At 42.4% G+C, this 13,960-nt stretch overlaps 1 protein-coding gene across 1 annotated transcript in view; it reads right to left on the bottom strand.

Annotated features, from left to right (window-relative positions):
• The window catches only part of RYR3 (ryanodine receptor 3), a 541,796-nt gene that overhangs the window by 217,528 nt on the left and 310,308 nt on the right, over positions 1-13,960 (bottom strand). Inside the window, exons 19-20 of the mRNA XM_034661206.1 lie at positions 12,807-12,999; positions 1,872-2,088 (exon numbers count right to left, since the gene is read on the bottom strand). Coding sequence (XP_034517097.1) covers positions 1,872-2,088; positions 12,807-12,999 — 410 coding nt within the window. The remainder of the gene's footprint in view (positions 1-1,871; positions 2,089-12,806; positions 13,000-13,960) is intronic.

Here is a 13,960-nt window from a genome sequence, read left to right as displayed (position 1 = left end):
ATTCCCTGGGAACATCTCCCTAGCTCCAGGGCCCACACAAATTCAACTTTGGGTCCAGACTGCAAAGGTTTTCCTGGCTTGTTGATTTATCTGCGATCTTCGATTTTCAAATCTTCAGTTCTGCACGTTTAGACACTCTTCCCACTCTTTGGTCAAGCCCTCCTTTGCTCCCTCATCAAAACTTCCCCTCATTTTTTTGAGGTGCTGATTTAGCGAGGGGTGGTGCAGAGAAGTAGGCCCCTCATGCTCTCCCCTCACTTGGGTGCCGGTGGCCTTGCGTCCATGCAAAAGCTAGTTTAGTTCTTTGGCCCTCAAGCTTTGTGTCTTTGGAACCAGGGGATCCAATTCCCGGGATCATCTCTGGCTCACCAACTCCTCCCCAGGTTCCCATCAACCTTCTTAATGCCAACTACTTTCAAGGTGCTACACCAGACTCTGTGAGGCGGGCAGGGAAATGCTGCTCTTTCCATTCAAAGCGAATTCACAATCATGAGCTGTGGGAGGTATGACGCAGATTCAGGAACATGCACGCATAGCTGAATGTAATAGAGTCACATGAGTATTATGGGGAAAAAACATGCTGGAGACCTTCTGCAGGTCAAAAGAGCCGTATTCCTACAAACTATTAACCCGATGTGCCTCAGAGACAAGGCCCTTGTCACTGATTTTCTTTAATGTTTAGAACAGACACTTGAATAGCATTGGTGTGGAGGAAATACTGAAAGCTGTTGTTTACGCCCTTGTCATAAACACGTGAGTGTCTCTCTCAAAGTAGAGAGCCTGGAAAGGGAAAGAAATGTCCATTTATCAGCACTTTCCCCTCATGTGTACTATCCCATTTCTTTCAGCTTTATTTCCAACGCTTCTCCTACATGCTCCCTCTCCTCTAAGCATCCAGCCACATGAGAATATTTATTAACACCTGTCCCTCCTTTTTTTTTTTAAGTTTTTATTTAAATTCCAGTTAGTTAACGTATACTGTTATATTAGTTTCAGGAGTACAATAAAGTGATTCAACGATTCTCTACATCACCTGGTACTCAGCATGGAAAGTGTACTCTTCATCCCCATCACCTATTTCCCCCACCCCCCCACCCACCTCCCTTCTGGTTACCACCACTTTGTTCTGTACAGTTAAGAGTCTGTTTCTTGGTTTGCCTCTCTATTTTTTCCTTTTGCTCGTTTGTTTTGTTTCTTAAATTCTACATGAGTGAGATCACATGGTAGTTGTCATTCTCTGACTTATTTTGCTCAGCATAATACCCTCTAGCTCCAACCATGTTGTTGCAAATGGCAAGATTGCATTCTTCTTTATGGCTGAGTAATATTCCATCTCTCACACACACACACACACACACACACACACACACAAAACCTCTTCTTTATTCATCAACTGATGGACACTTGGGCTGTTTCCATAATTCACCCTTGGATGCCCCTCCCCATTTAAGCTTATGAAAGGCCCTGGTTGAATTCTATCCTACCTGGACTTCTAGAAATACTCTAGCCTAATAGGTGTCTCTAGCACTTATTTGTGCTACAGTTCATTTTGCATTTATTACACTCAGACTTAAAAAAAATAATACATTTTACCTCTTCAATTTGGTTGCAAATTCCCAGAGAGTATTGCATATCTGTGCCTACACCTCACAGAGCCTTGCCTGTAGCAAGTGATCAAGTTGTCCTCCAAGAAACCCTCAAAGAGCTCAATCTACACATATGGCGGGAACGCGAAGAACAACAGCTGTTTGCATTACATTGCAATAACAGAGAATGGACAACAGGAATGGTTCAGAGACAACGCAGAGAGAAGGATGTAGCCCTATGACTTCATCGACTTGGGTTGCCTCCTGCTGGCAGCTGGAACCTACCTGACTGGTGTCTATGGGGCATGGGATGAAAGAGGCTTGGGAGAGGGACTGGGTGGTACCCAGAAGATCTCTAACGCCTTCAGCGTCACGTTTATATTCTTTGACAGGCTCCAATCTCATCTTCTCTTTTGGAAGTAAGGCTTCATAGCAAGGGGCGTAGCCAGAGGGAGGCAGGAACTTAAATTCTCCATGACGTCCACCCATCAGGAAACGTACTCTGTAGCATTTGGAGAGACCAGGAAGACAGAGGTTAAAAAAAGAAATCCCAGCCCAAGTAAACAAAAATTCAAGATAAGCCCCCCCCCAATTATTTTGTTGGGAAGCGCCTGAATTTGGATTCAGTACAGCGACCATCTGAAAGCATGCAATAAAGCGGTGGAGAGAACGGTGAGTGTGGGATCTTCAGTTGACCTGTGTCAGCTAAGTTCTTAAAAGTTAATTTATACATAAATATCACTAGACTCTAAAAATGATGTTTTTCCTTACTCTAGGAGACAAATCATTACTGCAAGGTATTATTACTAGAGTACTGAAAAGAGTAACAGTGATGGTGCTGATGTTACTCTTCTCCGAGAAGATCATACTGAAATTACAGCATGAGGACTCCAAGTCTTTTCATTTGAGGTACATTACTCACACATCAGTTAAAGAAAACATGGCATAACTATCTGGGGGCAATAGGAAATCCTAACTTTCAGAAGCAGGTAAAAGATGAAGACAGACCAGAACATCAAACACAAACGGCATACATGCCAGGTACTCTTATTTGAAGTGATACACGGCTGAGGCTGCTGTCCCCAAAGCAGCCATACGAGGGCGACTCTGAAGAAGCATCAGCATGTGGCCTTAGTCATAGGAAGCCAACTGGGCATCAAGTGTTTGCTTACTGGGGTACCAGTGCCTTTCTCAGGGGCACCACCACCCTGCTGGCATCCAGGCCTGATGCTCTGGTCCACTCCAGCAGTGCCTGCAGAGACCTCCCAGGAATGGGGGAGGACATCTGGAGGCTCGCAGGAATGGCAGGCCCCGATTTCCGGGATACTGAAGCCTTTCAATATTCCCATTCAGCATTCTGGCTGAATTTCAGCCTCACGTATATAGGTTAGGTTAGGGTTATAGTTACACCCCAAAGCTGCCCTTGCAAGGAGGAGAGGATGAGAGCGAACCATTTCAAAATGACACTTCATACTCTCCTAGGTTTGTAACAAGAAATAGAGCTTTTTGCAAATCAGCTGCAACCACATTAATCTGATGAGGAAATGCGACCAGTTTTAAGTAATTAAAACATGAAAAGATATGTAGCCCTGCAGGGTCAATACTCATTTCCCACAGGAAAAATCAATACATACATGTAAGCATCTGCACTCAACACTCTCGCCCTCCTCCTCCCTCTGCTGAACAATGAGTTACTGATCCCCTATGATGTGCTGTTCTCTGCGCGGAAGACTCGGCAAGGAACAAAGACGACAGCGTCCCTGGCGTCACAGAGAGCAGGCATCCAACGAGCGAAATAGTCAGAATTACTGATAGGGAGATATGGAGGAAGGAACAAAGAGGGCAATGTGAAATAGCTCAGGCAAGAGGGTGGTGCCTAGGCTGGAGTCCAGAAAGGCCTCTCTGAGGAGGAGACGCGTGTTAACCCTGCGGGATAAAGAGGAGCGAAGGAGTCTAAAATCTGGAAGAGGAGCATTGCAGGCAGAGGAACCACACGTGCCAAGGCCCTGAGCAGGAAAGAGCTTGGGTGGAGAGCCCAGGGGGCAGGAGAGGAGGTGGGAGGGGCAGTGTGAGATCAGGTCTGGTCTGTGAGACGTGGCAAGAAGAGGAGATCGTATTCCAGGCGGGAAGCTTCACGAAGACATTAAGGAGAAGAAATACGAGATTCTTCTAGCTGCTCTATGTTAACAGATCAGCAGACCAATTGGCAGGTGTTTGGAGGCACCTGACACCAAACTAGTCGCAGTGGGAGATGAGGACAGACTGACCAATGTGGTGATGGACAAGACGGAAAGCAGGAGGCGGATCCCAGTTTTGCTTTAGAATGAGGATTGTTAGGAACTGCTGATGGAGTGGACTGGAGTGGGCTGGAGTGGGCACGTGTGTGCGGGGGGATGGAGGAAGGGTTATGACCTAGCAAAGCTCTCACAGCAAGACTCTCCACCAGGCCTCACTTCCTTTCACTCGATGTTCTGGTGCAGCAGCCTTAGAAGAGAGTCTCAGTGCTGGCTGAGTGATTGTGGAAGTGGCCTAATTATGAGACTGGAGAATAAAACTCTCTCCAAGTAGGAGACATTAAGGTTTTTTTTCCTTCCCAATACAAACAAATTCTTTATCGAAACAGCGTTTTACAAAATGCTGTTTTAAAATTAACTACAGAAATCATATGAAACCTCTCACTTTCCCATTTTAAAGTTCTAAACAGTGATATAGAATGAGAACCCAATAGTCCCTTGTGAATGTTCCTACATTAAATGTTACGTAATGGGGCATGATATATATGTATTAAGAATATGAACAATGACATTACAACAAAATTGAGTCATTAGCCTTCAATGTTACTAATTTAGTGAACCTTCAGGAAATAATGATTAAGCCTTAAAATTATGGGTTGAGAACTTCCCAATTCAACTGCAACATAGCAGACTGTGTTACTGACATGCTGAAATTGTGGGATAGAACTAGAGCTTTTTGAGCAAAAGAAGAGTGTGGGACATTTTTGTTTTGTTTTTTTGCCTTTGCCTCTTCTCCTTGAGCATCCTTTCTGTGAGGAGCTGAATGCCCGGGAGTTTGTACAGCAAGTGTATTCTTTGTTACTCACTACTGTACAGATTCCAAGAACAAGTAAACCATCTCCTACGAGGTCTTCTAGCTGGACTTAATTATTCATGAGCTGTCTTGCCAGTTCTGTTTTGTTTTACAATTTCCTTACATTTTAACATTTGTTGTCATCTTCTGGATAGAGAGCAAATCAAGAAAGGTGGAGTTCCACAAAGCACATAGGGAAAACCATGATTTCTGTTTTTATATTTGGCTATTAAAAAGAGAATCATAATTTGGCTATAAAGCTTCATCTCATCTTCTCTAATGGCCACAAAAACTGTAAAATGAAAAATTTACATAGTCAGAAATCAGTGTTTACTGCTCACTGAAGCATTTGTCTCCAAACGTCATTACGCCGTGCTTCAATGGGCGGAAGAAATGGCCTTGGGCTGCTTCCAAAGAACTGCCAGACAGAAGGCCTGCCCCCCAGCAGGTGGGATTAGACAGGAGCTGGTGCCAGGCACACCTACCATCTGTGGCTCCTTCCCTTGCTGCCCAGAGCCTCTGGGAAGGGCTCCAACAAACCACCACCTATATTGGTGGTCCTCCTCATAACTCTCTCTGGGAGATCCAGACTGACCAGGTCAAAGGAAATAATTAGCGATAAATGATAGGCTGGAAGGGAATAATCAAAAGAAATACCTGAAGCTCACTCTAATTATTTGAAGATATTAAAATGGGATTCCCCCTCTGTCTTACAGTTTTAGCAGAGGTTCCACAGGCAGATAATTCAGAGGATGCCAATGTTTGCACATCCTGAAGGGAGACGCTGGATCCACTATGAGGGTCCATCAAAAAATGATGAAGCCAGGGCGCCTGGGTGGCACAGCAGTTAAGCGTCTGCCTTCGGCTCAGGGCGTGATCCCGGCGTTATGAGATCGAGCCCCACATCAGGCTCTTCCGCTATGAGCCTGCTTCTTCCTCTCCCAGGCCCTCTGCTTGTGTTCCCTCTCTCGCTGGCTGTCTCTATCTTTGTCAAATGAATAAATAAATAAAATCTTTGAAAAAAAATGATGAAGCCAATGCAGCTTTAGCCCATCACATACCTCCACCCTGATAAGAAAGGAGAACAAGTCATTTGGAGAGCATGTCAGGGGGAAAGGGAAGGGAGTGCTCTCCTATCTGAAGTCAAATGTTGAGGGCTTAAGAACTACTAAGGAGCTTGTAAGTGTCCCCTGGAATTTAGTGAGGGACATGATCACCTGGTGACAGAACAAAGAGAGAGAAGGAGACAGAGGGTCACAGAGGACCTCAAGGCAAAAAGCTACCCTTCTGCTCAGGGTGGGACCAAGGATTATGTTCCTGGAAGGCCAGATAGACTCCACGAGTGAGCCAGCTGTCCGCCATACTGAAAGCAATTATGTCCAGAAAGGCAAATGAGTGCGCAAAGATCAGAAACCCAGGGGCTGAGGGAAGTGCGAGGCCTGCGCGTGGGAGGGCAATATAGAGTAGGGCTTGGGGTCAGCCAGAAGGGAGCAGCCAGCACGGGTGGTAAAACCTGTGCAGAAAGAACTGCAGGGAGATGCTCTGCACCTAAGGCCCCAAGGAAGCTACAACAGGGTCCCAGAAGAGAAAGCAGCAGCCATTGCCTAACTGCGACATGTCATTACACAAAGGCAGCAGGGTCTGAGGCAGAGCTGGCTGACCCGGGAGGAGCCCGGCCTCCGACTACAAGCCCAACGGGGAAGACCTCACCCATCAACTGCATACGAATCTGAGTTTTTATAGCCAGGTGGATGGCACTTTTATGGGACCAACAAGATTGTCCTCATTCTTACGAGGAGTAATAAAGGTTACAGAACCTGCCCGAGAACTTGCCCAGAGCATGAATTTGAAGGGGTAGCAAGAAAAACAACAAAGTTACAGATACCTAGTCTATTTCTTTCAATAAATCTGGTACCTGGCACTTAAGGTCTATTATTTGAATCCTTTGCCCCACTCATGAATGAGAAATTTCCAATGAGAATGTACATCTCTCTTCTTCAGGTGTATCCTTCCCTGCTCCTTGGGTTCTATAGAATCTCCTGGCCTCACAGAAAATGTTAAATTTAAAATAAAAAGATAATTCAAGAATTGAGTTCATTAAAATTAGTTCTTCTTGATCCTTGGATTTTTCTCTACATAAATGGATTTTAAAATCAATATTATTAATCAATTTAATCTCTTCCACTCAAGTACCTGTTATCATCTTCTGGAGTTCTTCCTATAACTCAAGACATTCCATCAGTTCTCAAAGAAGTTTTTTTTTTTTCCTTCCTAACATGATTACAGTAAGTGACTGTGTCCTTAGATCCCTCCACCTCAGAGATGAGAAATAGCTTCAGTCATCATCTCCTGGGAGTAGTGAAGTTTGGGGATATGTGGACGAATTTTTTATTTACTTGACTGGCTTTGAAAACAGAGCACATTGCATTGAAAAATCCCTGCTAGCATTTTCAACTTAATCTTTTGAGACTTTGGCATCCTGGCTTGCCAATTTGCAGAAGAGATGAGACTACCTAGTGCAAGTTCTCTTCAAAGACTGACCTACGAATAAAAAATACAGTAAAAATCAAGACAAGGCTTTGTCACGCTCAAGACGGATGACTCGGATTCCTTATCCATAGCTTACTAGCAAACGTGTGACATCACTTGAGTCTGTCTTACTGGACGTCTCTTTCCTCTCATCTGCTACTGAATCTCTCCCAGACAGCAGGGAAGGTGTGTTCCAAAGAAGAAAAGGATACAGGCTGTGGTTAAGAGGAGGAAGAATTAACAAGCTTTGGCTGACCTGAATTCAACTCATAAGTCATGATTCATAATTGCATCTTCCGTCCCTATCGCTAAGATGGGAGAACAATTTGAGTGATGTGTTCCCACATTCATATTTCTTTCTGGCCAGTGTTTGATGAAAGCCCAGGGCAATCCAGCCAGTACTCATCTGTTCTCCACAGAGATATATTTATCTCGGCAATAATTTCCACAGCATTGACCACAGCAAGCTGGAAATAGCGAAGCTGTTGGTTACCTGAATTTTAGCCAAGTCTGGTAGATACCAACAGAGAACAAACAGCAACCACAAATACCAACCACCTTTGGATAATGTTGTTTTTATAAATTGTAAGGGCTGGTAAAAGAGTTATGTGAGACGATTAAATAGATCTATGGCGAGTTTAACTATAGCTATAAAATATATCCTACTACAGTGATTAACTCATCAATTTTCTGCAAAACAAAAAGTACCACCCCAAATTCACTGTATGCTGAGGCTTCTGGGTCACCTTCTCCATGTGGTTCATGCCAAGATGCCACCTTGCAGGGTGAGACAATATTTTAATAAGGGGTTTGCTGGCATTTAAGTAACTCAACCTTTTGTGTGGTCTCCAAGGTGCACATGCCTCATCCCAAATTCTGTCCTATAACCAAATAGGATTTGTTACATTGAGGGCCTACTGCACGAATAGTATCCACAAACAAGCCACACTGAGAAGAAAACAAAGGAGGCACATTCGTAATAGTTAGAAAAGAGAGTACATATTGATTTGTGGATTTTCTAAGTAATTACTCATGCTGCCTTTGACTTCGCTGTGGGTAAATCTAATTGAAAAAGATTTTTGCTCTTCGATGACTGCAGGCAGGGACATCTTAATCAGCTATTATTAACAACATAGTTTGTAGTTATAAAAATAATTATGGGGTCACAAATTCAAGACTGTGACCTCAGCAAAGACCATTAAATAGGAGGAAATGGGGCTGTGAAAGAGAAATCTAGTTTGGAAGCCACAGAGAAATTGGAAAGAACTATGAGAAACAATCCTGAACGCTTCTATGATGGGAGAAGACTCTCTTCCTAGATAGGCATGACCTGGTACCTTGCTGGGGGAGACACTGTAAAACCAGGCAAGTGTTCTACTACAGTGGGTGAAAACAAATTGTATTATTATTATTTTGCGTATGAAAAATAAAGTCTTGTTCTTCTAGCTTTCAAATTTACATTTTACATCATCCTTAACAGGCAGCACTGCTTTAAGAGGACCTCAGCATTTTTTTTTTTTTAAGAGAGAGCAAGAGAGACAGAGACAGCGAACGTGAGAGGTGCAAGGGAGGGGCAGAAGGGGAGAGAGACTATTAAGCAGGTTCCATGCTAGGCGTGAAGCCTGACGTGGGGCTTGATCTCACAACCCTGGGATCATGACCTGAGCCGAAATCAAGAGTTGGATGCTTAACTGCCTGAGCCACCCAGACCTCAGCATTTCTGTTCTGCCTTCTTCACCTTGACCATTCACAGTGGAACTTGGCACAGGTCCAATGACCAGAGGACTCGGTCACTTGATCAACCGTGTTATTAACCATATTTATTTTCAATAAGATACTATAATTAACTTGCAATTACTATCCTGCTTTGTCTCTCTAGCTTTTGTACACTGGAACTAAAGTGGTATAGAGGGAAGCTTCTGGGTTTCAGCACCAAATCATAGTTTACCGACTGATAGAAGAGTATTAGTATATTGATCCCATTTGTTCACAGATAAAAATAAATTGGCTACTCTCCAACACAGGAGCAGCACTGAGAATGATCAGAGATAGCACATGAGGGACGTGGATGCACTTCAGTAAAATGTATTTCCCAAATGTGTGCTCAGTTCCATCTCTCCTCAGATCATATCACGTTCTGAGAACCAAAGACAGGAATACGTCAGAGGTGATGTTTTCCTGATAGAGAGGAGGCTTGAGAGATATCAGGCCCCCAGCACCACGTTTTAGCTTACCACCTGTTCAGGGGCTCTAAGCCAGATGCTCTCATAGCTAAGGTGTAAACTGTTCAAGTCAACACATCTGGACTCTTCAGTTTCTTAAATTCTCTCACCAGTTGTGCTTATAAATGGGTAAGAAAAAGGAGCTGTCTAACCTTGGAACCCTGCTTCTTTTTTTCCTGTGCTCTGAGAAGGCTGCATGCTCTGCTGACCTGGCCAAGAGATGCTAGAAGCATGTTCTATATGTGGATACATTTCAGTCGCCTCTTTCTTCACCTGCTAGCTGCAGTTCTTTGCCAAGAGATTTCAGTAAGTCCTCGCCAAAAAAAATAAATAAATTCACACACTTAAAAATCCTATCTCATTGCTTTGAGGGATATTGGACGGATGAGTTAATGATTAAAATCATTATACAAGATTGTTGTACGGACTGGGGAAAGTCCATTAGCCAGCACACTAAAAAAGGTCCTTTTCTCCAGAGATCTGACTTCTGGCTAAGCACGCCTCTTGGATGAGAGGCTTGAGAAGCAGGTGTACTTGCTTTGAAAATAAATAAAACCCAGGGAGTGGGATGTGGTCAAAGCAAACAAAGAAGAGAAGGGCAGTGATACTGGGGGACCAAGGCCACCCAAGTCAAGCATGGTCCCAGGAATGGACTGCTCAGAGTGACCTTGTTTCTCTCAAGAAGGTATTAAGCCAACAGGTGGATGACCCAAATAGCGTTCCACCGTATTTAGATTTCTACTCATTCTCTTTCTTCCTAGGGAATAAAGTGGGGAGGATGTACAATGGGGAGAATGCTGGTTGGCCAACCCCCTGCCCCCACGCCTGCCAGAGGGTCTCTGTTTCAATCGGTTCTCTTTGTGCTTACAGTGTCTCCTTCAACAATGTTCCTTGTTTTCTACATGCCTTTTATGGGTATCAGTGAAGAATGACAGGTTACGTCACATTTAGAATGGGAGAATTGGAATGAAATTCTAATGGGAATATCCTCAGAGGAGAGAAACACAGGTTAAAAAACTTGCAACTCTGAATACAGTCCCTTGGGCTGATCTTTGGCTTGAAACACTGATGAGTAGATTTGCAGCCCTAGTAAAGTTTTACTATAGTGGCTCTCCATTTGTTAAAAGAATCTTAAACATTGATAATATTTAATTTAAATAGATTGCCTCCATCTACATGAATAGGTTTAGAAACATCGTGTATCTGTATACTGTGTCACTCTGTTTGCAAACATACATTCGCTTATACCATGTGTGTTTGCATGTCTGTGTCAAATGCCAAAGGCTGAATATCATTTCCGAAGGATAATTCTTTATTTCTAAATTATTTAACTGAAACAGAAATAAAATTTTATCCTCTATTGGCAGATAGACGAACGTGCCTTGGTTTATCAGTCTACCTTAGGTGCTGAGGCCTATCACGGTGCTGTCACTTTGGAAACTCATCCCCAAGATGCTCGGAACTCTGAGATGGTTTCTTTCTGGTCCGAGCTCCAAGCCTGTGTTCTCTACACCCCTCCTCTTATGGCCCTTTCCAATAGCTTCCATGGAAAGCAACAGGATTCTACCTGTGTTGACTCTAGTTTCCTACTCAGTTGATTGTGATCTCTTTAACAAGCAGGGATCGGGAATGACTAAGAAAATCTTGGGGAAGAAGACTTATAATGGGGTCTTGTCTTACAGACATTTACACATATAGTCAGAGTAAAATAATTAATACAGCATCTAATTGATACAAGGGAAGGGGCAGAGCAGTGAACGCAATAGTTCACAACAGTATGTAGAAAAACAGCTTGTATAGCATAAATCCAATTTAACGTAAAAATATTGAAATAGATAAATAAAAAGGGAATATGATTATCTCTGGGTGGTATGATTTTGGGTTCTTGGTATTTCCTTGACTTGCATTATTTTTGTAAAAGGGAAAAACAAAAAACAACAGAAAAATAAAACTAAGTGTGAAAATTTAAATCACAAACTACGAAAAATATTTGAAACCAATAAGGCAGTATTTTCAATAGTCTTAACATAGAAAAAATTGCCCCCAAAATTAATACCAGAAAGGCAAAGAATACAAAATAAAAATATTGGGCTGAGATAATATGTTAAGAACAATAAGCATAAAAAATGCTTAACCACACTGGTAATGAACTAAAGAGAAAATTAAAACTTTAAGTTATTCTCAAATTGGCAAAGATGAAAAATAACCAGTAACAGTAAAAGGTAAGGAAGATCCAATCAGTTGGGTATTCCCATATGTTGCTTTAAATGATACTATAGGTCAAATCCTTTATCTGAAAATTTTGGAGTTGTGTTTCAGGCTTCAGAATTCTTTAGATTTTAAAAAGGAAAGTCTACATAGTATGTATTAAATAGAACCCCCAACCAGGTGATGGGTTGAACTGCATAATCAAATACATTAATATTTCTGCAGTTAAACAGCACATATTCAAAAGAAGTAGGATAAACAAAAGACTAAAAACAGCCTCATTTCTGTTGATGACAGTTTTGCCACAAGATAAATTCAGGTCAAAGTCTGTGGTGAAATGATTTATAAAAAAACTTATAGGTTTCAGAGCTTTTGAGATTTCAGAATTGTTGCTCATGATTTCTGCACTGTTCCGTACAGTCTTCCTGAAAATCTACGTGGCTACATGATTATAAATTTAGACTTTAAAAAGTTCATACCTTTTGACATCCTTCTAGGAGTATCTTAACAGAAATGCAGACAAAGAATTATGCTTAAGGATGTCCATAATAATTTTATTTATAAAGATAAAAATGGAATTGGCATGAAAGTCTAAAAACAAAGTAATGGCTGTATTATGGGACAGCCAAATAAAAGGATATTATATGGGTATAAAAATTGTTTTAGGAGGGTACTAAATGACTCAGGAAAAGGCTCACTGATGTATTGCTGAGTGAAAAAATAATCAAGACATAAAACTTCATATACAGTGTGATGTCAATTAAAAAATTACCATATATGTGTAAAATAAAAGACTTGAAAATATACCAGAATATTAGCAGACATTAAACTTTGAGAACATGGATAATACTGTCTTATTTATAACTGTATCTTTCAAATTTTTAATAATAAGCATGTAATTTTTTAAATACTTACTAAAGCAAGGCTCTGCATAGATCCTGTCTTACTATATGAGGACATTATAAAACTCTTGGCGGTAGGTATGTGTTCAACAGTATCTACTGAGTCAGTGATTCTGGATTTCTCTCCCACTTTCACTATCATGGGGGGGCCATGCAGGCAAGTCACTCACAGCATGGAAGTCCTGAAGAACACTACCACGCTCCCCAGCTTGCAGGAGTGGTGGGGAGGTGGGCTAACAGCTACTCTTCATGAAATCACAGCCATCACTTACTTGACACCTGCTGAGAAGCTCACCACAGGGAAGAAGAGCCCATCTGTGTTGAAGTTCTCAAACATCCCCTGCACAGGCTGCCCGTTGATGCGGAAGGAGATGCTGGGCACTCCGAGGTCAAGGCAACAGCTCACCACGTCATCTGATCTCAGGAGGTGCTGGTTGATGGAGGCTACGGCTCTGGGTATGCGGCCTGGTGAGCAAAGAGCAAGAAGGCGTGAGGAACCCTGGAGCAGGTGCTCGCAGGCCACCCATGGGGTGGGGAGGTATGGCGGCACACGGGAGGGCTAGATACGTTACTGCATTTGAAAAGCAAGCCGGCTCCCCCCGTGGGAGGTGAGCAATGAGAAAGAATTTCCTGAGCTCGTGAGTAGGCAAGCCGAGACAAGAGGAATCTCAGAGGAGACTCTCGAACTGCCAGCAATGGGAACGAGCATGAATTTAACCCCCTCAATGTGTGCTCAGATTCTGGCCTGGTGTCCATTAAGATTCTCCTAGAAGGAGGTCAAAACACATTACTTCGCAGGGTGTGGGTCCTGTGGCGTGTGTGTGTTTATTCACAGATGCCCAAAGACCTGACCCTCTTCCAGCTCCTCTAAGAGATATGGCCACTTTAGTCCGGGATGTAGGAGCCATCAAAGTGAATAAAAGCAAGGTCATCCAGCCATTAAACCATGCGGCACAGTTTGCTTGTTTTAAAGAATTCTATTAGTTCACACCACAAGGCAAACACATTGCCGTTATATTACTGTGTGGGTGATTTTTGTTGCTATTACTCCCTATCTCTTTCATAAGATGATCTGTCATCTCCTGGCTTTAAAGTCATGAGAAAATCACCACTCGGGATTTCTGTGTCACACCATCTCATTCTAGAAGTTCTCAAAGTAAATTATCATAACTCTCTCACCCATGCCCCTACCGAGTTTACAATTCTATTGGCAAGAGAGCAGTGAAGAAGCAGAAGTTAGGGATTAAAATGGAGTTTCAGGCAAAAAATTTATAAAAATATATACATATATATATATATATATTTTTTTTTGCTACAGAAGTAATGCATGTTCATTACAAATGTTCATCATACATACNACCATCTCATTCTAGAAGTTCTCAAAGTAAATTATCATAACTCTCTCACCCATGCCCCTACCGAGTTT

Source organism: Ailuropoda melanoleuca, chromosome 5 (assembly GCF_002007445.2).
Source record: "Ailuropoda melanoleuca isolate Jingjing chromosome 5, ASM200744v2, whole genome shotgun sequence".
NCBI classification, from domain to species: domain Eukaryota; kingdom Metazoa; phylum Chordata; class Mammalia; order Carnivora; family Ursidae; genus Ailuropoda; species Ailuropoda melanoleuca.
Note: the sequence above shows the minus strand (reverse complement) of the source record. Positions and strands in the feature narration are given on the sequence as shown.